General features: G+C 51.8%; 2 protein-coding genes and 1 long non-coding RNA gene across 12 annotated transcripts in view; 2 read left to right on the plus strand and 1 right to left on the minus strand.

Annotated features, from left to right (window-relative positions):
• The first annotated feature begins 891 nt into the window (after window positions 1–891).
• On the plus strand, window positions 892–4,867 carry HOXD8 (homeobox D8). 4 transcript variants are annotated; one of them, XM_045868473.3, is made up of 3 exons: window positions 892–1,043; window positions 2,886–3,033; window positions 3,412–4,867. In XM_045868473.3, exons 2-3 carry the CDS (start codon window positions 3,009–3,011, stop codon window positions 3,705–3,707), a joined length of 321 nt encoding a protein of 106 aa, XP_045724429.1. In that variant the 5' UTR covers window positions 892–1,043; window positions 2,886–3,008; the 3' UTR covers window positions 3,708–4,867. The 4 variants fall into 4 exon arrangements, with proteins under 4 accessions (XP_045724429.1, XP_045724430.1, XP_045724427.1 ...); XM_045868474.3 differs by lacking the exon at window positions 892–1,043 and adding an exon at window positions 1,741–1,882; XM_045868471.3 differs by lacking the exon at window positions 892–1,043 and having other exon boundaries at window positions 1,913–3,033.
• A 2,260-nt stretch (window positions 4,868–7,127) lies between these two features.
• LOC123839095 (uncharacterized) lies at window positions 7,128–9,012 on the minus strand. Its single transcript, XR_006789581.3, has 3 exons — window positions 8,872–9,012; window positions 7,594–7,706; window positions 7,128–7,237 (listed from the first exon to the last, which is right to left on the minus strand). It is a non-coding gene; the product is annotated as an uncharacterized LOC123839095 (long non-coding RNA).
• Window positions 9,013–9,114: 102 nt separating this feature from the next.
• HOXD4 (homeobox D4) overlaps window positions 9,115–24,585 on the plus strand; it is a 30,658-nt gene continuing 15,187 nt past the window's right edge. For 3 of the 7 annotated variants that reach the window (XR_010410209.1, XR_010410210.1, XM_045868477.3), the window contains exon 1: window positions 9,353–24,122. Coding sequence is in view for 5 of the 7 variants with exons in the window: in XM_045868477.3 (XP_045724433.1) it covers window positions 23,687–24,122 (436 nt within the window). In the remaining 2 variants the exon portion in view is untranslated. Of the gene's footprint in view, window positions 9,254–9,352; window positions 24,123–24,585 lie in introns of those variants that run through there. The other 4 variants (XM_064586737.1, XM_064586735.1, XM_064586734.1 and 1 more) reach the window with 4 other exon arrangements.

Raw genomic sequence — 24,585 nt, forward strand, 5'->3', positions numbered from 1 at the left:
GCAGAAAACAACAACAAACCCGCCTCCCCCCGGCCCCCAGTGTCCTCCACTCCCTACTAATTTAAAAAATAAAGCATGACTTTATCATCTGGAAATTCATTAACAATCCGTTTACCTTGACCATTTCCAGCCATTCCCCTAGAAACAACTGAAAGAGTATTAGACATTGTACTTTTGCCTTTCCACCGCGATCTCATTTTCTCCATTTGCAAAATATGATTCAGTCCACACGGATTGACCTCAGGATCGTACTCACGGACTGGACCAACCCACAAGGAGTAGGGGGTAGTTGAAGTGACTCGTCTGCTGCGCCCTTGGGGGCCGTCTCGGGTTCTTAGATATTTGCATTTGGCGTGAAATGCCGGTGTGGTGTATTTTAGCTGTGGCGGGAGCGCCCTCCGTGGGCTCGGGGCATGTTTCCGAGGTCGGTTCCCAAGGCTGGTGTGGGCCTGGTGCCCTCACAACAATGGATTATCCCTAAGGGAAGGGGGCCCCGGTCATGTAAAGAGCCCACGAAAAAGGCCGAGTGGGCGAGAGAAAACGCACTCAACATAAACTTATTACATTTATTGGACGTTAATACGGGAGTCGAGAGGGAGAAAAAAGAGGTATGAGGGAGAGTAGACAGTCGGTGTTAACGGCGAGCGGGCTTCTAAAATCAGGAATATTTTGCCGATTCAGACTCGACTTGCCCACATGACTTGGGACGTTTCTCTTCCTCATCGCTCAAGCTGGGATGAGGCTTCTCTTTCCTTTCTTTTGGAAAAATTAGTAACTTTCTAAGCTGAGTCCAGCGCCCGCTCTCAGCAGTAAGTTCATAGGCTTGGCAGATGAATTAGAATCATTAGCAGACGATGGGCGCCGCCTTCAGCTGCCTGGAACCGGCGCGATCCGAACACCGGCCCTGAGGCTCGAAGTGGGGACTCGCAGGCGTCGGCCCCCCGTGCTCCGCCCGGGGCCACCGCCTGCCCTGGTCCGCTCCGGGCCGGGGGTGAGACCCGGGAGCCGCGCGTCCTGCTCGAGGAAATACCACCCACCCCAGCGTGAGTTCTCTCCTTCCCGCCTTGGAACATCCTGTCCGCTTTTCTATTTACTCCCTCAGCAATGCCAATCTGCCCCCCCTTTCATCGCCCCACATTCTTCAGTTTCCCCCCCGCGCCTGGTGCTGACGTCTATCAAGGGTGAAATGATGGAAACTATATTCATGGGCATGATTTCCATTAAATATCAATTAACCTGGGAGCCTCAGCCAGGCGTGCAGTGCGTCAAGGGTAAATGTACATCTCATTTCCACAAGGCCTGCCCGCCTAGAAAAGAAGGGCCTAGATTCGCTTTGATAATGCCAGGTTTGGGGATCACCCTTGTGGCCTTTAATCAAACCACTGAGGACCCAACCCAAACGTACACGGTCCGGTTTGTCTACACTATTTGCCTTGTTCCCTGGGCTGCGCCCGCGTGTCCAGAAGCGCAAAAGCCACGGCCAACCTCTGGGGGGCTGCTCTAGGGGCCAGGGGAGGGAGTCATTTGCTCCCATAGCCTCCTGGGAGTGGCCTCCCTGCCTCCCCCCAAGTGTAAGGTTCTCTCGCGCCCCCGCCACGCCAGCCGCGAGCCACATTCCCTGGGCCCCGGGGGGCAAGGCGAGCCCTTGGCAGTGCGGCTTTATGGGCCCCCTTTAAGGCCGGCGGAGGCATCTCCCGGCCAGCGTGAGGAGTCCCGTCGGGAGCAACGGTGTCGCCTCCGCGCGGATCCCTCCGCGCGGTTATCTCGCCCCCATCTTCTCCACACAGTGGCGTGGTGCGAAAATGCCTCGCCGGGGCGCACCGGGGCGGCAGCCTCGGCGGCGGCGGCGAGACCGGAGGGAGGGGGCCGCGGGGGGGCCGAGGTGAGAGGTGGTGGCGGGTAGAGGGTGTTTTTTTCTCTTCCCTCCAGAGCGGGGGTTTGTAAACCGAAGCCAAAGAGTGTCCCCGTGGGCCGGGCGCACTTTTTTTCTTGTCCCGGTGCGCTCAGGGCAGCCTGGTGCCTGAGAGGAAACAGTGGAGGCAGCGGGGCAGGTCACCCGGGGCGTCGGCGATTATATTGCGGCCGAGCCGGCGCGCACCGGGAGAGGCCGGGTGGGTGGTGAGCGCGGGGGCTGGGCGAGGCCCCGCTACCCGCGAGGGAGGCGGTGCGAGGCCGAGGCGGTGGGCGCGAGAGCCGGGCATGAGCGCCCAGTAGCCAAGTGCCCGCCGCTTCCCGGCCTCAGAGGCGACGCGCGCGCGGGCGGGCGGACAGGCGGCAGCAGCAGCGTAGCCGGGCGGCCCCGGCGGCCCCGGCGGCGCGAGCAGCCGCCCCAGAGGCCCCCGCGGCAGTGCGGCCGCGCTGAGGCGCGCTCCCTGCCTGCTCCGCACCGCCCGCCCGGGGCCGCCCTACCTCGGCCCCTGGCCACCGCCGCCGCCGCTCCGATGAGCTCTTACTTCGTAAACCCGCTGTACTCCAAGTACAAGGCGGCGGCGGCGGCCGCGGCGGCGGCGGCGGCGGCGGCGGCGGGCGAGGCCATCAATCCCACTTACTACGACTGTCACTTCGCGCCCGAGGTCGGCAGCCGCCACGCCGCCGCCGCCGCCCTGCAGCTCTATGGCAACAGCGCCGCTGGCTTCCCGCACGCGCCCCCGCAGGCGCACGCGCACCCGCATCCGTCGCCGCCGCCCGCCGGGCCGGGTTGCGGTGGTGGGGGTGGCCCGGGCCCCGGCCAGGACTACTTCCACCCCGGCGGGGGCAGCCCGGCCGCAGCCTACCAGGCCGCCCCCCCTCCTCCTCCTCATCCTCCGCATCCTCCGCCTCCCCCCTGCGGCGGGATTGCCTGTCACGGGGAGCCCGCGAAGTTTTACGGATACGATAACTTACAGAGACAGCCGATTTTTACGACCCAGCAAGAGGCCGAGCTGGTACAATATCCTGACTGTAAATCGTCCAGTGGTAATATTGGCGAGGACCCAGACCACTTAAATCAGAGCTCGTCTCCTTCTCAAATGTTTCCCTGGATGAGACCACAAGGTTGGGATGCAATTTTTTTTTTTTTTTTAATGTGGGGAGAGGGGGAGAACTCTGCTTTCATCTCACGTTCTAGCTTTAAAACTACCTTTTCATCGCCCTCTCTTTCTCCTTCTTGTGTAGCTATAGTGGCTTTTATTCATAAATACTTTTTTTTTCCCGTAAAGTAGAAACCGCGTAAAGATGATGGGGACAGAGTAATTGTGAAGACTTTCTCTCTGTTCTTCTTGCCTGCATATCCTGTGTATATATCAGAACTAAGGAGACTTGTGTATATTTCATCCCTTAGACCCGTTCCAGAAAGCTCCAGCAACCTGCAGAGGCACCATTACATTTCTAAAACGCTTGTTTTCCTTTTTTTTTTTTTTTTTTTTAAATCAGCAGCTCCTGGTAGACGAAGAGGAAGACAAACCTACAGTCGTTTCCAAACCCTAGAGCTGGAAAAAGAATTCCTTTTTAACCCTTATCTGACCAGGAAGAGAAGAATTGAGGTTTCCCACGCCCTAGCCCTCACGGAGAGACAGGTAAAAATCTGGTTCCAGAACAGGAGAATGAAATGGAAAAAAGAGAACAACAAGGACAAATTCCCAGTTTCCCGACAGGAGGCAAAGGATGGGGAAACCAAAAAGGAAGCCCAAGAGCTGGAGGAAGACAGAGCTGAAGGCCTGACAAATTAACTTCTACCTTTAAAATTTTACCATGGACTATTAAAACTATGATCAACACATGCTGTTGGACACCATCTATTTTCTTTGTTGGAAAGGACTTTACCTGTATTTCAAGCTACCTTCATATCACTGCTCTTGAGGTTTCTGCGCTTTGAGAGGGGTTTGGGTGTTAAAAGTTTATAGTATTGCATAGAAGCAGCGCTTGGGCTGTCCTATGTAAGGGTAATTTGATACTGACCTTGTTGCTATATTTTTGTAATGGTAGTTTTTAATGTCTGAGCTGGTGATTTGCCTCAACAACATAAACTTCCTAATGATTAGCACTAAATAATTGAATATAAAATGCTTTATTAATCAAACAAGTGCACTTGAACACTTAATATCATTTCTTTATGGTGAGTAAATTAAAAGAGATCTATTAATTTTTTTAAAAAATTATGCCTGCAGAATATTTACTTTATGTTATTTGATTAAAATGTATTATTTATGTTTTCCTTTTCTGCTTTTATAATGAATGGTTCGGGTGCCTTTTGTTTACTCCTAAAAGGTTTCTTTGAGTATTTTGTAAATGTAATATCTCTGGGGAAAGTCTGGGCCAAATATTCATAAAGCACATGTTAGCTGAAGAGTGTAATGTATAGTCTGGCTCTGCAGCTTCCTTAAACTTGGGGAAAATGTTGGGCCAATGACAGAAGTTTCAGGAAAATGTCATAGTTGACATTTAATAATTTTCTATAGTCTATACAAATTATGGCAATTTAATCATCTAAAGGGAATGAATACTTGAAAAGCCAATTATAACATTTTCACTCATTAACTTTTCACTCTGGCAAGTGGCCTTGTGGAATGCCTCTCATTTCTCAACTTGCTTTCGTTTTGAACTGCGCTTGGTATCGCCTGAAATCGCTAGGTTTCTATGCTGTGGCCGCTGCTGTGATTACGTTTTTTGAATAGGTGCCATATTTATTTGTATTCCTTCGCTCTGTTTGCACGCCCATTTTGAGCCAACTTGTGTGCGTCTCAGATGTCGGTTGGTACGTCCTCTGCTGTTCTCCAGGATGGCCTCACCTATTGAAACAAGCCCTGAGAGCAAATGCAGAAAAATCCGAGTGTAAACAACCGCTCCAGAACATAGCGAGCTCCTTAATAAAGAAATGAATCTTTTTCTAGAGCTAGTGTCTTTAAGCGCCACACATAACCCTTTCCCTGAGTCAGGAACCACCACCTGGGCTACTAGAAGGCAATGTTTCACTAAAGCTTCTATTTGATTTAAAAAAAAAAAAAAAAGGGAGTGGGGGTTACAAGCACTGCGTTGTAAAAATAAATAAATAAATGCAGGGGAGGGGTCTCTTTTTCATTCCAAAGAGGGCTGGCTAGGCTATCCTAGCTGCATCTTGCTCTAAATAACCTTGCTAAGATAACTGTGAAAACTTTGAACTTCGCAGAGGACTCAAGTTGTGGGCCCAGTGGGGGAAGACCCAGAGTCCAGGTTACGCGCTACAGATTATTCCGCTGAGCCTGTGCTGATGCTGGGGTTTGAGATTTGTTATTAACAAGATAGCCATTTCCCATTGGAGGCTGCTCCTGCAGCTGCCATTTTATGAGGGAAGAGAAGGGGGAAGAGGGGTAGTAGAGAAGAGGAGAAATTCAAGTAAACTAATACTTCTCCCCTCAAAATGGGAAGCACCTCATCGGGTAGACATTGAAGAGCTCTTCGCTTTTTCTAGATGCGTTTATTTTTAAAGAGGTACATTTTAATTTCCAGAATGGTTTTTATTGCACAGGTAAGAAAATGGAATCTGTCTTAGGCCTGAATCAGCCCCTCAGGCATTGGTGGGCTATTCGCCTGCCACTTCAAGGACCTGGGATATGTTGGCATTGGTGGGGCCAGAAGTGAAACACCACCTAGCTTTCTAACCAGGGAAGAGGCTGTGGCTGTGGCATTCGCTGACCTGAGCCGGAAAAGACCATTTTAAGTCACGGGTGGCCTGCGGCTTAAGAAACATTTGCATGAGAGGAGACAGCTGCAAATGTGCATGCTAGATTTGGAAACGTTCTGCTCCGTGTGCTGCTTGAGACTCTGCTGTTGGCTTCTAGAGCGAAGATGCCAAGCGCCTGAAAGCATGGCTAGGAAACAGCCTGTGGGGTGGTGGCGGTGGGGGTTGGTGGCGGTGGGGGTTGGTGGAGGTGGCAGCGGCCGCAAGCTGGCTAGAGCTTCTTGCTGGCCAAACTCTAGCTGCCTTCCATTTAAGTGATTCCTCTATTAGCAAAATTCTCTGTCCCCCACTCAAAAATGCTCCCCAAATTCCAGTGTTAGAGTCACTGATTTGGGGCAAGACTCAGGGGACCCGGTGCATGAATGGATGTGGAAATCAAGAAATGTTGGGGAGGTAGCAAGGTCCTTATTTCCTCTATATTCTGTGTTGCTCTGGAAGTGTTGTACCTTCTTGACCCATCGCCCCCAACCCATAGTAAAATTGTAGCTCTTGTACAGAAAAAAACTCTGCTGTAATACCTGGTGCATTGCAGAGTATTTGTACATATACAAATGTGGTATTCTAAGTATATATTTGGTATATTTGTACTTATACATAGATTACACATTGCAGAAAGTGTTGGTCATAAATAAATGTAGGTATATGTGTTTCTTTTTGTAGCTGAGAAAATCATAGATCTGCCTTCAAATAAACAGCTTGGGGCATTACCCCCCCCCCTTTCTCACATACACACACACACCACCTTCTTTTAGTGGCTAGAAACCCCCTATCATGGTGTTTCATGCAGACTCGAGGTGACGAGCACAGAAGACACCCTTCTAATTGGCTCAAATCTGTAAACATCCGAGGGTTGCAGCGAAGCGAGCAAACATTTTTGCTGCAGAAATTTGCATAAACCTTCAGAGAATCCTTTGAAAATCTAGGCGATGCTTTTTGGCCCTGGATTGCTTAAAATCTGCTTAGAGAGGTCTGTAAACCGTTTAGAGAAAAATAGGACCCTCCAATGTTAACACTGAATGAAAGAACCAGGCCTTCCAAGTGATTTAGGTTCTCTGTTTGCAAGGACCAGAAACACACAAAAGAGGGTGTGGGTCTCAATGGTTTCTAGAGAAAAGTCAGTTCGGGGACTGCCATTTTGTGAGGTTCCACAAAGCCCAGCACATCGCCTGGATTACCTCTGCACAGGGGAAAATGTGCAAATATGGCTGCCTTTTCAAAAGTGCAAAGTCTTTTTCCCAGCCCCCCTTCCCCAGGCTGAAAAGGAGGGTCATAAAGCTCCGCTTTTATGTGGGTAGAGGAAAACTGGCAATTGAGATTATTTCTTAGATAATTTTACAAGTGAGTAATCTCTGTTCAGTTCCATATGTACAAATCAGTGTAAAGTATTCTAGCTTGGAAGGGCCCCAAAATTTGCCCCACATATTCTTACACATTTTCTTTTGTAATTAAAAACTTTATTATTCTTCAATGCACAAGATGTTGCTCTTTCACATCCAAGCTTGTGTCCTCTGCTTCCCTGGTGTTTGCTGATTCTTCCGGCATCTGGGGGTGGACAGGGGAATAGAACATTTTAATGGACCTTGGATACTGCTATAGTTCCCTCCAGCAAAGTTAGAGCACAGTTTCTAGAAAGAATATGACTTTTGCTGACAGATGGCAACAGAATTCCTTTAATAAAAAACATCCAAGGTCATCGGAACCTTTTCAAGGGATACAAACGGCCTGCTTCAAACGGTGCTGTGTGTTTCCTGCTTAAGTCTATGTTCACTTAGGTACTTACTGAATGTGAGGATGTTCATAGCAGAAAACCTACCCGTAGACATCCAATCCAAATATTTATAAATGCATTACTAGAAGTCCAAAGACAGTGCCCTTGAAAGGATGGGGGGATGGGTTACCTCTTTCAGGCAGGTTCTGAAGCCTGGATGATCATGCCCATGCATTAATGATGAGGAGAATGCTGGGGCCCTCAAGGACATTTACTTTCAGCTGGTGTTCTCTGGCGCAGCTCCTATCAGAAGTGCAAAAGGAATGTGACTCCTGCCTTTGAAGAAAAAGGACTATTTCTTCCCAGGGCTGAAACTGAGGGTCCGCTCTTTTCCCGGAACAAATGGAGCCCCTCTCCTCTTCAATGTTGCATTGAGCAGGCTTTTCGATGGGCAAACATTTGGGGGGCAATGGAAGAAGGGAAAACTAGAATTAAATTGCATAGAAATAAGAAATGCACTTAGGAGAGACATAGCAAGGGGTTTCAAAGGGGATCCAGAAAGACTGCTTCCCCTTGAACCCAGCACTGTCCAGGAGGATATTTCTGCCAAGATAAATGCCAAGCATTGGGAGTTCAAACCCTTATTTTGGAGAAGTTGACAAGTACCTAAAACCATTTCCAGGCTTTGAGCTGGTTGGTGACTCTCCTACCCCTGGAAACCCCAAGAAATGGGAGGGACCCCAATTTATGTTGGAGAGGTGTTAGGGGGAGGGCGGGCTTTCTTGGCCTGCAGAGCCCTGGTTTTCTGCGCAAGATCACTGGGGCTGGCTTGCCTGGAGATGAGAGGGGCAAAAACCGAAAGTGCCTGACTGCTGCTCCCGGGCCGGCCTTTCTGTGAGGGGAGGGGAGGAGAAGCCAAGTGACCCGCGCAAGGAGACTCGGAGGGGGGTGACTGCCAGCATCACCTCCCGGAGCGCCAGTGCAGTCCACCGCATTCATTTCCCCTCCAACACAACGCTCTATTCAGCAGAGGTTTCGAGCCAAACCAAAAAAGAGCAAAAGAAATACTTCCTAGAAAAGGTGAGAGTCAGGAACCATGGAGGCAAGAGACGCAGAGAGAGCAGAGAGGAGCAGAGAAGAGCAGAGAGGAAGAAAGAGGAGAGGAGGAAGGACGGAAAAGGAGGAGGAACAGAGAGAGAACAGAAGATAGCGGGGAGAGAAAGAGGAAAAAACATGGCGCTTGCGAGCTGTATGTGCAAAATCCGCAAGGAATTGCAGCAAATTCCTTTTTGTTTGAAGAAAATTTACAACTTGGTAATAGACCTTTTTATGACCTATTTGCGGTCGTCATTGGCTGCGGCTGGTCATGTGCAGGCGCCGCTCGCCTTCACGGCCTTTTTCCTGATTTCCCAGGCGAATTTCCCCCCGCATTCTGCCTTCCTGGAGCCTCACCCCCTCTTTTTCTAACCTTTGTCTCTGCAGAGGTGGGATCCAGTCGCCGGCTGCGGGATTGCGGGGTCCGCGGCGGCCTCCGCTCCCGCCCGGCGCCCAACGTGGCCCCACCGCCGCTTCGCTCGGGCAGCGCCGCTGCCGCCTCCGGAGCCGGTGGGGAGCCTGGCGGGCGGGAGAGCCCGGAAGGAGCCCTGGGCGCTGAGGCCCCCGCCGGCGCCGACACCGCCCGCCGGGAGCAGCCGGCCTGCTCCGGGTGACTGCAGCCGCGCGCTTCCGAGGCGACTCCTTCTCCAGCATGAGCGGATCCCTGCCGCCCCCAGTGCGCGTAGCCCGGCAGCGCCTAATGGATTACTGCAGCCGCCCTGGCCGACCGCCGCCTCCTGCTCGGCAGCCTCCGGGTAAGAGTCGCCCCTCCCCGCGCCCCAGCCCTGCCGCCGACGAGCTCCAGGCGCCCACCCCCTTGGGCAGCCCGGTGAGCCTGGCCCGACTCCCTATACTTCTCCGGTACCTTGGGGTGGCTGTCTGCGCCCCCTGCTTCCTAATCACTCCATCTCTGAGCAGGCGTCCCCTGGGGCCCCGGGTGGGGTCTGGCTGAGCTCAGAAGTCGAAGGGAAGCCTCATTTCCCCTCGAGATTCCGAGAGGTGGAGACCGGCAGATAGGACCCCACTGGATCGAGAGCCCCTCAATCCCCAACCTGGGAAGAATCTGTAGATGGTTCCTGGACGTCTTAGCTGTGCTGTGGGTCACTAAAGGCACTCGGTAGTATAGAGCCGTGTTTTGCGGCTTGTCTGTGGTCAGAGGTATCTGGGACGCTAACAGGTGTTTTTTGAGGATTGAGGGTTGGGGCTGGGGGTGGGGGTGGGGTGGATTCTGCGCACCCAGGATGTGTTTGGTTTGTTAATCTAGGCTTTGGTGAGTGATGGTGGCTAATTTTTAGGGTTTATGGTTTATTGGGCCTTATGTATGAGATGGAATTTTAAATATTTTTAACCGTTTCTCTCGTTCTTAGAGAATTTTTGTAGCAACTTAAGAAAGGTTCCTCCCACATCTAATAATCTATCAGGTGAATTTGGATTATTTTATGTCACAAAATGGATACATGCTCTGGGAGGGAACGGGGTCAGAAAATCCAGTGCAGGTCTTGGGTAAAAATCAATAGATATTTAAGAAATTCAAAGCATGTTTAAGTTCAAATATTACGTGTGTTTCTTATTTGCCAGAATAGGAAGAGTAGGTATTTTGCTCTCTAAATGCCCTGTTGTGGGTTTTTGCCTACAAATAAACGTTATATAGCAACATTTTACCCTCTTCTTCAAAATTACTGAACTGAAACATTATCTATGCATCAAAAGAAAATACTTTGCAGGAAAAAAAAAAAAAGAATGCTCTTTTAGCCTACCGATTTTGAACAGCATTTGAGGATGCATCTCTCAAATTCTCTTGACTATTCCCTCATGAACACCTTGTGAAATATTAAAACCTGTGGACAATCTGCCGCATTGCGCATGGGGTGGACCTGCGCACCGCTGAATATCGTCTCCAAAGCACCCAGCGGCAAATCCTAATATTCCAAATATTCCTTTGTAATCGTTTTGGCCATAAAAGTGTTCCCAAACAATAATGATATCTGTGTAGAAAGGTATTTTTAGTAATTAACGATGGGATCACGCTGGTTTCAAAATGGAGCGCCACTAATTTGTGGCCAGTTGATGCTGAGGAATTGTGGTGGATCACTATGATCTCACAAATAAGAAAGTGTATTTTTTATTTGGAATGTCTGTATTTTGTAACTATTTTGCCACTACGGTACAATGGCTGTTGAGATCATTGTTTCATATTGGTAAAAAGCATTACCTATTGAAAAGCAGGCCCTTGGTCAGAGGCACGTAGGCCTGTCCCCTGGCAGCTCCAAAGCCTGAGGAGCCCCCTAGGTGGGCTGGGACAAGCGTGGGGGTGGGGAGGAGTTGTGGCCATGATGGCCAAGCCCTAGGGTTCGGAGCTTCAGTCGCTTTTCCCTGGATTGGGTGGCTGAGTGCGACCAAGTGACTAAAAACCGAGGCAGGCTTCAGGTCCTGTTACGCAGCAGAGGGTGAGGTCATGGGCAGATACGGAGGACTGAAGGGTTCTTTGTAAGTCCTGTGGTAGCATTAAGAGCTTATTGGAACTTAATGGTCGGTTGCATTTAAGGGAATAAATAATCTGCAAATCACATTTGAACTCAGGCCAGGAGAAGACTAGTTAACGCTTTTGCTACTGTTGGAAATGCCCCCATTGTCCATGTTAACCCCAATTTTAAAAAAATTAAACTCAATTTTTAAAAATTAAGTAAGAAACACTTGGACTCTTAAGAGCTCACAAGCCAGGAAGTGTAACTCCCAGCGTCCTCAGCCCGAACCTCTATCCGTTTACAGTTCAGGGAGCCACTGACATGTCGGAGCCTCGGTGTTTTTACGGGCCAGGCTGTGAGCTGGGCTTGCACTCTTCATGGGGACCAGGGAAAAGAGCAAAACGCGCTATTATAAATGTGGCCAAGCACCAGGGCTGAAAACCAAACGTATTTTCCTGTCAGATGCTCCTTCAAATAAATATATTTCGCCAGAATTCTGTTTTCTGAGCTAGAGAAGCAGGGGAAATCGGAACAAAGACAGTATTTCACTCTGGGCAGGCAGGCAGCTGTTAGAGGTATTTACGGCCTTGCCGCAGTGCGGCCGCGGGGCAGGGCACGCGGGGGCACCGGAAGCTAGGGAGAAGCCACCAAGAACTCGGAATTCCGATTTAAGTCCAATTTAGGGCCACTTTTCCGGAATTGGTGTGAATAGATACCCTCTTTCTAGGAACGAGTCCATTAGACTTGATGGTTGTGCAGAATGAGGAATAAGTCGTGCTTTCTGAACGTAGGGTGATTTTGCCCCGCCTCGATTAACCACTCAAGAGAAGCAGTGTACTGGATGTGAAATTGCTGATCCAAATGACAACCTTGAGAGTGTTCATTGGCAACATGGCGATTTTGTTGGCTTGGTGGAACAGGGCTTGCAAATCAGAAAGGACGGCTGGGGGGTTTTAATACAGGTTTTCCTGAAAAAAAAAGAAAAGAGAAAGTACGTTTCCTGCCTCTCTGAGATGGGGCGTCCAAGCTCCTCTGCAGGTGAGCACGCAAGCAGTGCGCGCTGGCGCACGCCGCAGAGCGCTGCGCGAGCTGCTCTTACAGTTCAGTGCCCTAAGCGCCTGCCACGCACGCTCGTTGGGCGTCTGGCGCATGTGCAGTGAAATAGCCCAGCCCGGGGATCCAGCCATAAGGCACGGATGGGGGAGGGGGCAAGTGGACTCAGCCGGAAGATAGAACCCGATCTCTCCACTCCCCCCTCCCTCAGTATTCGCTGCTCATCTTTCCTTTATTCCAGCCTTCAATCTAAATATAGCCAAACATGTTGTCCTGGACTACGTTATTTGCAATCATCTTGACTCGCCACCCCATCCCAGTTTAAATCTGTACTTTAGAAACAGTCTGCAAATGCGAACTAGTGGCCAAAGGGAAGCCAGATCTTCTTTGAAGGTGTTAAAAGTGACACATACACGCACACACACGCACACACTTTTAACACCTTAAAAGAACATTTTTATGTGTGATCCTCAGGGAAGTGTTAGTTTTTTTTTTTCAGCCTGGTGCTTCTGCTTTAGGAAAAGGCCTTTCCTCCAGGCTTCTGCTCAAACCGCTAAACTTAAGGCCAGTCCTTCAGCCGTACTATTCCCGGACTTTGTTACGCCAGAGCAGCACGTTCGAGGGCTCTGCGGGGTCCAGCGGCTCGGCAGAGAGCGGTCAAATAAATAAACGGGCAAACCGGAGGGATTTTCCGCCTGGACTCGCCTAATTAATGGGGGATGCACGCTCCTGGGCCGAGAGCCTGGGGGGTAGGACGGGAGGGGGTCTCAGGATCCTCTCGCCTTCTGGCCGCCCCAGGGGACACTGGGGGACCGGCTCCCAGCCTCTGGTGCGGGAAGATCTCCACCCGCGCGGAGAAGCCTCAGTCTCGGGTTTTCCGGGCGGCCTCAGTCCCCCTGCTCCGCTGTCTGGCACCTTGTCCAGGAGGAGGCGCTGTAGGACAAGCGTCTTGCCCGCTGCGGCGGCGCCGGTGATGCCCCGGGCGCGGGCGGGGGTAGGGGAGGACACGTGACTCCTCTTCCTCCTCCACCTCCTCCTCCTCCTCCTCCTCCTCCTCCGGTCGCCAAGTGCTTTGGCCTCTGTGGAGGGTCGGAGGTACTGCGCCCACCCCCAGAGGGCTGCTTCCCGGGATGGGCAGTTTTAGGTAGACCCGAGGCCGCGGAGCCTGAAGGCAGATTCCAGGGTGGCAGGCCACCTCACTTCCTCCGCCTTCCCGGAGGTGGCGCGATTTCCGCGCGCTGGGCTCCTAGAAGCAGGAAACTAGGGTCCCGCGGTAGGACAAGACGTGTTTAACCATCCCCCTCGGGCTGGGCTGCTGTTCTTGCCACTTTTCATTACTGCGATCCTTGGTAGCTAGAATCCGCAGCCTTGAAAAGCACGACGTTCAGCGCCTCCCGAGGCAGGCGGACGGGCCTCGCGCTGACTCTCCTACCACAAGGCCTGGGTTCCGGGATTCCCTCTGGGCTTCCTTGAGGCTGAGAGGGCGGATCTCATTGACTTTGCAGCTTGAGAACACTGCAGATGCACATCTCAGCCCTTTTCCACACCACCCACACACACTCCTCTCACCCCTGCGCCCATTTCAGGACCTTGGTGGGCTCCACGGGTCGTTTCTTGCACCACTGTGACACCCAACTTCGACAGTGGGCCCCGACCCAACACCACTGATCCTCCATTGTCTGTTGTCAATGCAGTCTTTTTCTTCCCTCTTTTCCGTACTTAAGGACAATGATTCTTTAATAAAGACCTGCATTCAAATTTGTTTATAATTCAGGTTCCTGGGTCTCAGGCCGGACTTAATAAATCATAATATCTGGGACCTGCATTTTGTAAACACTCTCCCAAAAGGCAATTAAGAAGCATGCTTATATTTGCCCACTACTGATCAAGTGTCTTTCCTGCTTCTTCTATGGTTCTTTGGTATCCAGGGGCCAAGTTCCCTTTACCACTCAGCAACCCCCATAGTTCCTGGGGCTCCCTCCCTAACTGAGTTTTTAAATGTCACTACCCTATAGGCTGATTAATTGCTCCCATTTAGGGAAGGGGACATTGATTTCTTGCTAACTTGGAGATTTTCAAGAGGTGAGTATGTTCCCAGTTCAGACCGCCTTGGTTCAAATCTTTACCACTTACCTGCTCTGTAACAGGCAAATAGGGCAAATTCCCTGGGCCTGTTTCCTCATTTGAAAAGTAGGAATAAGAGTACCTTCAAGGTTGTTATGAAGATTTTTTTACTTACATAGCAATACTGTGTGCTGTGCGATATTCTAACTACCTTAAACATTAATTCACTGGTTAAGTACTTGAAAGAGTGTTTTGGCGCATAACAAGCATTCAGTACATACTGCTTATCATTTTTTTCTCTTTTCTGCTCAACATCAGGCCTAGACTTTTAGAGCTGAAAGAGACATGGTTCACTCACCCAATTCTTGAAATCTACAGAGGAGAAGACAGGCATAGGCTTGGTCACACAGGAAGTGACAGACCCAGGAGAACATAGTTCTGGGGCGCTTCCTCTTGCTGGAGTGGGCCTCGTAGGCCCTGCTCCCTTGGGTCTCGGGTGTCTGGCATCTGCCTGTGGGTAGACTTCAGGGATGCATCCAGAAGGAAAGTGCCGCTACCCCCTCAGTGGGCAGATGGGCAGATTGAGGAGGCCTTGAGCCCACACAGGCACATCTGTGACTCCTACAGAAGGCTGCAGGTCTTTCCTGAGAGAGTTACCTCCACCACCACCTGTCAGTCACACCCACCAAAGCAAGTATCCCCTTTTTAGCCTCTTGAAATCTGGAGCAGGGTAAAAAGGCAAGAGGCCAGTGGGCAATAGCAGAGGATGCCAGAAGTGTCCCACTCCCTCTTAATCTGCTTGTGTTCCAAGATCTGGGCTCCAGGGCCATGGTTGAGCCACAGCAAACTTGGGCCACACTGATGTCAGCGTGTATCTTGGAGAGGCCTTATCCCCCCAAATCTCCATCAGCCTTTCCAGATTTTTGAGATTCTTTCTATCTTTTTAAAAGAGCTATGTAAATACTATTTCATGCTACAACCCACGTACGTGCACAGACCCCTTGCAACCAGTTCCAACCCCTAGTCCTGGCTTCCATGACTTGTGCTTATAGACTTTTCCTAACAAGGCCTCCGCGGCCCTTTGCCAAGCTACTTCTCTTGGCTTACCCAGGAGTTCACCTGGGTCAGATTTTCTCTCAAAACACATATAGTCTCTTTAGCTACCAACCTTGCCAGATGAAGTTTGGCCTATGGCATAGGGCAGTGCTGCAATCCCCAGCCATCCCCGACTCCCGTGCCATCTAAGCTCCACTCTTGTTTCTCAAAGTACTAAGATGGCCATCCCAGGCCCTACCCTTCTTGGGACCCCCGGAGCCTTTTCTAGCCCCCAGCTCCATCATCAAAGGCCCTGTCTCAGGGCCCATTCATTTGGATCCCATCTCTCACTACTGGAGTTTTCCTCTGGGGTCACCTTTTCTTCCCAGAGGACACCAAGCCAGAACTCCGATGAGCAGACTCCATTGTAGGAGGTAGGGTTGAGGGTAGTGGGAGAAGTGTTCCTTTTTAAGTGCTGGAGTATAGTGCCAGGAAGATGGGATTATATTTCTCTCCTGCTTGGGACTCCCTGCTCAGCTCCTCTCTGGCTGTACCCCCATCCTGAGTTCCCAAGTACCAGGCCTAGGTAGTCTTCTTCTTCCATCTGCCCCCTACCTAGGGGGTTCATTCAAAGTCCCATCCCTACCTATCCTGGTTATGCAGACACTTAGTTTAAGAGGAGAGCTCAAAACTGCCTCTGGGCAAGAGGCCTCTTAAAAGTCAATGTCAGACTATTCTTCCCTGGGGGCCACATAGCAAGGGCCCTTAGAGTGGACAGAGGGCAGACCTCATTACACCTGGAGTGTAGCTGATACCTGTTGATGCCCCTTCACTTTCTCCTCCTTCCTGGGAGCTGCTCTGGCTTCTAGGTTGGTGGAGCCCTACCAGGGACCCTACCTCATGGGAGCTTTCTGGGCAGGAATTCCCAGGGGCCCTTTTCAGCCAAATGCGGAGGGATAGTGCCCAGAGTCCCGCTTCTCCCCAAAATGAATTCATTGCAGGTTTTAAAGAAGGCTTCAACCTCTCCTTCCACACCTCTTCTTCTGTTACTTCTACCACCACCATTGAAACTCCTTGAGAAAACTCCAACACATTGGTCCAAGTTAGTATGCTGTTCCCCCTGACGCTCAGCCTTCTTCTTAGACCAAGTTTGTTCCTTCTTTTCCCCACTCCCTCATTCACAGAAGCCCAGGACACTGGGAGCTTGGGGGCAAGGGAAGACTGTAGGAAGGTGGACATTCTCTCCTTAATCATGTTGTCTGGCTGCCCTAAGATTAGAAAGTAATTGAAGATATCTGCCTCAATGTCTTCCTTTCCTCCTTTTTCCTCTGCATGGCTGGTTACTTTCCTGTTATCATCTCAATATACAGAATAGGCTGTGTCATTTTATTCATCTTCTTGTGTGAGCCACAGTGAAGACTGCAAGCAAGCCCAGGCACCGTCCTTCATTGCCATTCATTTAAAAAGTATCTACTGAGCCCAGATCAGGCACCTGGCATTGTTTCAAACAACCACCTCCTCAGCTCGGTCTCCTCCTTGCACCCCACCCCCCATGAAAAGCTCACACAATTGCCTAGAAAGTCACACATCCTTTGATTAATTCTGTTTTATTAAGGAAAAATAAAGCTGTTCTCCATCTCTCAAATTCTAAGTATTTTTTTTACGGTGGATTAACTGGGACTAATTTTTAAGCTGCTCACCTAATCCTAACAGAATCAGAAATCATTTTTTAAAGGGTTGCTTTTTACTCATATTTTTAAAATGGATACTACCAACTGTAAAAGAAAAAGGTCCTCCTAAGGGGCTAAGAAATAAATGCCATATAGTCTGAGCTAACAGCTCCCGTTTTCCGCTAATGAAAGTCAAATCAGGAAATGAGTTCAGAAATACCCAGAGAATGGGTGGAAGTTAGAATGCAAAGAGATCTTTGTAGAGAGGGATCTCATTCATGGGCTTGGTAGGACTTGCTGAGAACTTCGGCAACTGAATTTGATTTAGAAATCATGTGTGTGTGCGCGCGTGCTCTACAAACCTACACATAACTCCCATTCTTTTCATCAGAATAGTCAAAATCATACATGTTTTCACACTGATTGGTAGAAACTCTGGTGGGCCATGGAAGGGTGCTGGGAGTCAGTTCTTTCTTTATGTATCCCCCTTGGTGGGAGCTGGGGGCATCTTTCCCACCCCCATCTAGCCCAGCACAGAATGTCACATTCTCCGGTAGAGCGGTAGAGCTCGGGCCCAAGCTCCTTTTCTGGGCTTTCTCAGCAGGAGAGCGCACTCCCTCCTCCTCTCTTAGGCTCACCCTCTTTTGGGAGTGGCAGTGTGGGGGCGTAGCATTTCACTCAGGTTTGGGCGCAGGGACCATGAGCCCCTGGCCCTGTGGGAGCAGGGACATCTGACTTCCTGGGCTTGGGTTCCTTGAGAACCTCATTTGCTTCCTCACACCCTGTCTCCTTCACACCAAGGCTGTTTTATTGTTTTATAACCTTCTTTTAGAGCTTCAGTTGCCAAAGATCCCGATGGGGCTATTCTCCAGTTTCTCACTTTACCAAACCCCAAGTCTTGCTGTTTTAAGCAGTTTGGTCACTTGCAAAGGCTCCCCTTTCAGAGCCAAGCAAATTATAGAAACCTCTAGGCATGTGGCTACCTTCACCTTTCTCACTGAGCCCATCCACAACAATACAGAGCCAAGTGTTAACCCCAAATGCCACCCCCACCCCAAGCCCACCCAGCCTCTCCCTAACCACCCTTTTTTTCTGTTGAAGTTTGAACAAAATCTCAAATAATTCCTGGTATAAGCAAGTAAGGAGTAGCCTTTGACTTGCCTTTTTATTTACCACATCTAGAGCTAGAGAATGATTGAAATAAAGGAGTTGATGGTACTCACAGTGAATGCAGCCAAAGAATCATAAGACATGCCCACCAACCAGTCTTTTCGAAATAGCACTATCTCCCAGCTTAAACAGACTTCTCTGAAAAGATGCTATTTGAAAAGCCCAGGGTATTGATATGAATATGATCCCCCTTGCATCCTGAATATTTGGAACTATTTAAATGTGAGAGAACAGTTGCAGTGAACCTTTATTTAGTGAATAAAAGTTTAAAGCCGAAGGTTATTTATGGTTGTGCAGAGATGAGACCTGAGTGGCTATTTACGAGCACGTGATTCCAATAAACTTTGTTTTATGGCTTGAGAGTTGACAAGCCAAAATATAATTCCCACCATAAATTAGGTTAAGAGCATACAAGTGCAGATGCTTGGTTCTTGGAGGAGCGATAGGGAAGTGAGAGGCTCCAGCTAGCACCAGGCTCAGAAGGAGACAGTTCTACTCCCAGTTCCCTTGCCCACTAGGAGAGAAAACCAGTAAGTCACTTACTACTTTTTCCAGGACAGCTCCAGGGGTGGGGGATTTCTCTGCCTTCTCTTTCCTGCCTGGGGTGAAGAGAAGTCCCAGAGAAGTTAATTTTCATTTTAGCCTAAACCTCACTTAACAAATAGAATGGGAATCCCGGTTTCCTCCCCTCCCTTCTGGACACAGAAAGTTAGGAACTGAGGGCTCCTACCTCACAAAAGGGACTTACTGTCTCTCTCCTCCTACTAATGGAGCATCTGCCTCAGACGTGGAATTACACAGTGGTAGTCTAGGTGGAGAGAGTGCGAGAGTGGGGGAGAAAGGGGGAGGGAGGGAAAGGATGAGGATGGAGAGGGCTTTGCCTCTGAGATTTCTCAGGGAAGACTGCCATCCTAGAATAGATGAAAACTTAAAGCTGGACACCAGCCCCTGTGAGGAGCATGGCTCTGTAAGGTTGCTTTGTGGGCTCTCCAGTAGCAATGCTTGACAAAATGCTGTCACATCCAGAGAGCTGCGGAACAATCTAAAGCATTGCCATTTACCTTCAAACCCATCGATTTTCCTCCTCCTTTGGTTATCATTTGGGTCCCCATTTCCCTTGGAAATTGTTCTTTGTTTTGAATTGGAGCAGAAGTGGGAAGGCAAGTCCCAGTCGTGCCTGGCCCTTCTTTGGAAAGGAGAAGACAGGTTTTGGGGGCGCTAGTTGGGGCTGGGGAATTTGAAACCAATCTGAAACTGGGAAAGGGGGTTGAATTGCGCCCAGCGCGAGGCAGACGGGGAGCTGGGGCAGGGGACAGATGCAGCGGCCGCCCCCTCCCCAGTGGACTTGCGCCCACCCGGCCGATTGTGTAGAAGGAAACACACAAAGGCCCATTTTCTCCTCGCTTCCCGTTTTCCCACTGGGGAAACCCTGTTACAGGCAGCCTGAGTCGGGCCAGGCAACCAGTAAGGTTTTGCCCAAGGGTGCATGGAGTGGGGGAGGTGACGGGGGCCATACTCTCCTACTGCCCGGGTCTGCCCTTGAGGACTGCGGTCTCGCGCTCCGCGGAGAACTTGGCGCAGTTCCTGGGGGCGGCACCCGAAGCGGGGCGGTCTGGGTATTGGTGGGGTGCCTGGGCCTTGTCATTTTTCTGTATATCCTCTACCTCTGCTTTATTATCCTGTGGAATTTAAGTGACCCCCGTTTTCATTGCAACAGGTTCGGGGCCGTGAGAGACTGCCGCTGTAAGTACCTTCCCGTTTCTTCCGAACTGCGAAGAGGCGGTATTGATAACTGGGGAGGTGTTGGCGGAAGGGCCGCGCCAGAAGACTGGGCGGGTGGAAGGGCGGCCCTGGCCGCCCTGGCCTGGCGGTGCGAGGCGAGCTCTCTTTGGGAGTGGAGGCTCTAAGTTGTGCTCCTGGATAGATTTCCTGGGGCCTAGTTCACAGCCACCCAACCAAGAGAACACACCGCAGGCTCTCGCCCCTGTCTCCTTGGGCCTCTCTAGGCCTCCCCAGCTCGCACAGGTGCAGCTCCGCTGCCGCCCTGCGCTTCTGTTAAGAGCTTGCAGCTAATTAGCAGCCCGCCCTATTAACGAGTTTTGAGTTTCGGCGAGCATCGCTTTCTGCTTGAACCAGCCTGCTAAACGCCAGATCAACGCGGTTCCCCTCCGCAGCCCAGCCTAGCTTAACCCGGTCCAACCTGGCCCAACCTTCTCTTCTCTTGTTTTGTTCTGTTTTTAATAAAAAAGAAGAAAGAAAAACGTAACCCTCTACGGCTGCGGGTGTGTGAAGTTGGTCCGCTTCCGGGAAGGGCTGCGAATTCTGAGCTTTAGGTGGAAATCCCTCCCCGCCCCTCCCCCGCGCCAGCCCCAGAGGTTTGGGCTCTGGGCTGGGGACACCGGCTGAGCAAGGCGGGAGGGATACGACCATTCTGGTTCACCTCTGCTCCTCTGGAGCTGCAGTTCGAGAATTTTCGCGCCAGAGCCGCTAGTGTTGCAGGCAAACGTCGTGGTGGTGGTGGTGGTGGTAGGGCTGCGGTGGGGGGCAGAGATTCTTGGGGACCTGGGCTCAGAAGTTTGGATCTTTCTGAGTTGCCTGTGCTGCGGAAGACAGGTACATTTCTGAGGCGGCCTGTGAGATCTCCAGAAGGGCTAGCCCATTAAGGTGATGGTAGTGGCAGAAGAATTAAGGAAGAAACAGTGAGGCTTCCCTCACTGCAAAATGGAGATTATTTTATTTTAATGGGAGATAGAATGGAGGAGGGCTATAGAAGCCAGGCACCCTTCCTCTCTGGTGAGACACCCTTTGCTAGGGCTTGGCTCTGGGCCAGGTTTCTCTGCCCCCCCAGGGTGAGCAACCTACTTGACTTCCTGGGGGCTGTGTTCCTCCCCAGAAGTGGAGATTCTGCCCAGTTCATAGTTCCCCTCTATTAATCAGGCTGGCCCAAATGAAACCAGCTCTGGGCTCCAGGCTGGAAAATCTGGTGTCCCCAGGACACCCTGGTTTTGCCCCCTTTCTGCCACTGCCCCTGCTCTGGGTGCTTATCTCTGCCAGTGCTCCTCGCTTGCAAACCCACATTCGGCACCCTGTAGCTGAACACAGCACAAAAAGCCCGAGAGATCAAAAGCATTTGTATGGGCAGTTGAGCGGGAGGTGAATATTTAACGCTTTTGTTCATCAATAACTCGTTGGCTTTGACCTGTCTGAACAAGTGGAGCAATAAGGTGAAATGCAGGTCACAGCGTCTAACAAATATGAAAATGTGTACCCTCACCCGGATCCCCACCCAGCCCAGCAGCCTCCCCCAATTTGTCTGGGTAAAGCCTAGGCCCAGTGTCCCCAGGCAGGTGGGTGTGTGGGAGCGCTGGGCATTAGGGGAAGTTGGGGGGAACCCCCCCCTGAACAAGGGAATTTGGTATGGGGTAGCCTCGGACTCTCCTTAGATTTGGCACCCAGGAAATCCCTACGAAATAGCCAAAGCCCTGGAACCAAAGGATGGAGGGGGTGAGGTGGGGAGTGTCCAAAGTGCAGAGTAGAAGCAGGGAGCCAATTTTGCCAGGCTGGGGGGCAGAGGGGAGTTTCCCTGCTCTACCCCACCAGATCCAGGATAAGGCTGAAACTAATTTTTGAATCATAAGGGAGAAAACCAAAACAATCAAAAAAAAATTTTTAACACCTCTGGCCTACGGTCAGAGATCCAAAAGCCCCTCTTGAGCCCGGGCATCCTTCTGCCCCTGAAGCCCATCCGGGCCCCGAGTGTGTCTGTGTTCTTCGTGCCCCAGACGGGGGGATGAGCCCTAGACGGCGCTGGGGCGGGTGCAGTTCCTGAACTTTTGTACTCTTGTGTGGTGCTGTCGGCAAAGCAGAAATAATGAAACTTTGTGATATGTTTGTAAATGATTTCAAATGACCCCTCGCCCTGCCCTTCACCATTAGCGCGCCGACCCTAGCCCAGGGCAGCTCCGTGCCTGCAAGCAGTGCCTGCCGCGGGGTCTGCAGCAGCGGGACAGAGCGGCCAGACGGGCCCAGGGCCCAGGAAGGTAAATGGGAGACTTCTGGGAGAACGAGCTTTGTCAGCCAACCTGGCTTGCTCCCACACTGGGGAAAAAAGAATGGGTGGAGGATATTCCCCTCTTGCATCTTTTCTTCTGCCTCTGAGGGCGTTTGCACCTTTCAGGAAAATACCACTTGATAAGGGGGGGGGTAGCTGGATCTGGAGGGGGGGTAATAAAGCTGCCATTTCCAGGATGGATTATTTTTTCTTCTTTTCTTGTCTTTCTTTCTTAAGAAGACTGTCCCGTCTCCTTGGCTGCTCAGTCACTCCAGCCCTGGTACAAGGATGGGGAACTCGTTGCTGCAAATTTTCACCAAGCTCTCCAAGCTACCTGAACCCTCTCTGAAAGTGCGAGGAGCTGCGTCGGGCTGGTGATGGCTCCGAGGAAGAGGCCGGGGCTGCCAGTGGTCTGGGTACCCACTCTGGGTGGAACCTGGAACTAGTAACGTTGTCTATATATACCCTGTAGAACCGAATTTGTGTGGTATCCACATAGTCACAGATTCGATTCTAGGGGAATATATGGTCGATGCAAAAACTTCATGTTTCTCCGAAATGGCCATAGTCAGAAGCAGAGGCCAGAGGCAGCCGGGCGCGGGTCAGTTTTCTTTCTGTTTTATTACCTTAGACTCCAGGAGGATGGACTGAGCCTGGTGCCATAGTGGAGTCTTCGCCTCGAGAAGCCCCGCATAGGCTCCCGTGTAAACCCTTAATTAGTTGCATGAATGCAGGGCCAAAGGGCTAGCTTTTGGGGGACTGGGGAGCAGGGTGGAAGGCCAGGTAGCCCCAGCCCCGATTCTGCCCTGAAGGAGTATGAGGTGAGGTCAGAGGCTGCCAGTGAGGGGGCTCACTGGTCATTGACCGCCATGTGGGAAGAAGGCCATTTAGGAAGAAGGAGTGCAGGGTCCTTTGGAGCCCATCTGGGTGAGGTGGGGGTGCCAACACCACCTTCCAGGCCCACCCCTCAGCTGCATGAGCTGGGGGTGGGGAGGCGGGTAGCAGTCTTGCCATACCTGAAAGACCGGCTTGGGCTAGAAACACTCCAGCCTGGGCACTCACAGAAAGCTTGGCAGTTACTCATTGCCTGATTTGATTCAGGCCGGCCAGATTGTTGTAACTTTTGGGTGACCCTGATGAAGACAAAGCCAGGACTCGGCCTTTGTATGGCAGAGTCCCCGCTCCCGCGGGCGGGAGCCCTGCCTGCCTGGGGTACTCCGCCTAACTCAGAGGCTGCCTCACCCACCCGCCTGGTGGTATTCTGCAGCCTGACAGATTTGGGGTTTCATTCCCCCCATTGAACTGTGCCCATTTTGGGGGGCTGTTTTCAGGCGGGGGTGCGTGGAGAGGGCACTCGAGGTTAACAAAGTCGGTGGCAGACAAAAGCTGGGATTACCTGCCAGGAATGAGGCTGCTGGGGATTAGAGAACTACAGTAACATCTGGTGGGGGCCTTCAAATGTGCCATGGCGAGTCACTGGATCACACGTATGTTATTTAGTTGAATTTGTGAAAATTATGAGATGCTCACCAACCCGGTGATAAACTCGCTCCCTCGCTATTGGCTGGCCCGGTCACATGGCCGCCAACTTTATTCAGTTGACAGCAAGTAGGAGGGCCCTATGGAAGGAGAAAAAAAGACAACACGAGAAAAATTAGTATTTTCTACCTTCTGAAATTAATGGCCATGAGTTCGTATATGGTGAACTCCAAGTATGTGGACCCCAAGTTCCCTCCGTGCGAGGAGTATTTGCAGGGCGGCTACCTAGGCGAGCAGGGCGCCGACTACTACGGCGGTGGCGTGCAGGGTGCAGACTTCCAGCCCCCGGGGCTCTACCCACGGCCCGAGTTCGGTGAGCAGACCTTCGGAGGCGGCGGCCCTGGGCCCGGCTCCGCGCTGCCCACACGGGGTCACGGGCAAGAAGCCAGTGGCCCCGGCGGCCACTACGGAGCCCCAGGAGAGCCGTGCCCCGCGCCCCCCGCGCCCCCGCCCGCGCCCCTGCCCGGCGCCCGGGCCTGCAGCCAGCCGGGCGGCCCCAAGCAGCCGCCCCCCGGGACGGCACTCAAGCAGCCCGCCGTGGTCTACCCGTGGATGAAGAAGGTGCACGTGAATTCGGGTAAGGCACAGCCGCGCGACCTCTCAGTCCCAGCCTGGAGGCCTGGGCCCCTGGGAGGGGGTGCGAGTGGGTGGGGGCGTGTGGGGCTTCAATGGGCGCCGCAATTACTCTCTCCATAAATTTTTATAGCTGAGGGAGCAGGCCGGGACCATGTGGCTGGCTGCTGGGCCGTGGGCGAAAAAGGGGGTGGAGATGGGGGTGGGGTGGGGGAGGACTCCATTTTCAGAGCGGAGGGAACCTGGTAGAGGAGAGGGGGATTTCTAAATGCTTGGGAATTCTGGAGCTCGCGGCCGGGCCGGGGAGATTGGAGCACATTTGGGGATCCCCGCCCGGGAGCCTGGGGGAGTTGGTGGGTGTGAGGGTGGGGGGGAGTGAGCGTGTGTGTGCGTGCACGCGGGGCAGGGGGACGGGAGGGCGGGAGGGAGGAAGGCAGCCGGCTGGGGGTGTGCGGGGAGGGCCGCGG

The sequence above is a fragment of the Mirounga angustirostris genome, unplaced genomic scaffold (genome assembly GCF_029215605.1).
Source record: "Mirounga angustirostris isolate CCGP_5_RB_7025 unplaced genomic scaffold, mMirAng1.0.hap1 SCAF_3, whole genome shotgun sequence".
In the NCBI taxonomy this organism is placed as follows: Eukaryota; Metazoa; Chordata; class Mammalia; order Carnivora; family Phocidae; genus Mirounga; species Mirounga angustirostris.

Coding starts and splice junctions, on each gene's coding strand:
- HOXD8 (XM_045868471.3), top strand. CDS start 2,442: ATGAGCTCTTACTTCGTAAACCCGCTGTACTCCAAGTACAAGGCGGCG. Junction 3,034..3,411: donor TCCCTGGATGAGACCACAAG/GTTGGGATGCAA, acceptor TTTTTAAATCAG/CAGCTCCTGGTAGACGAAGA.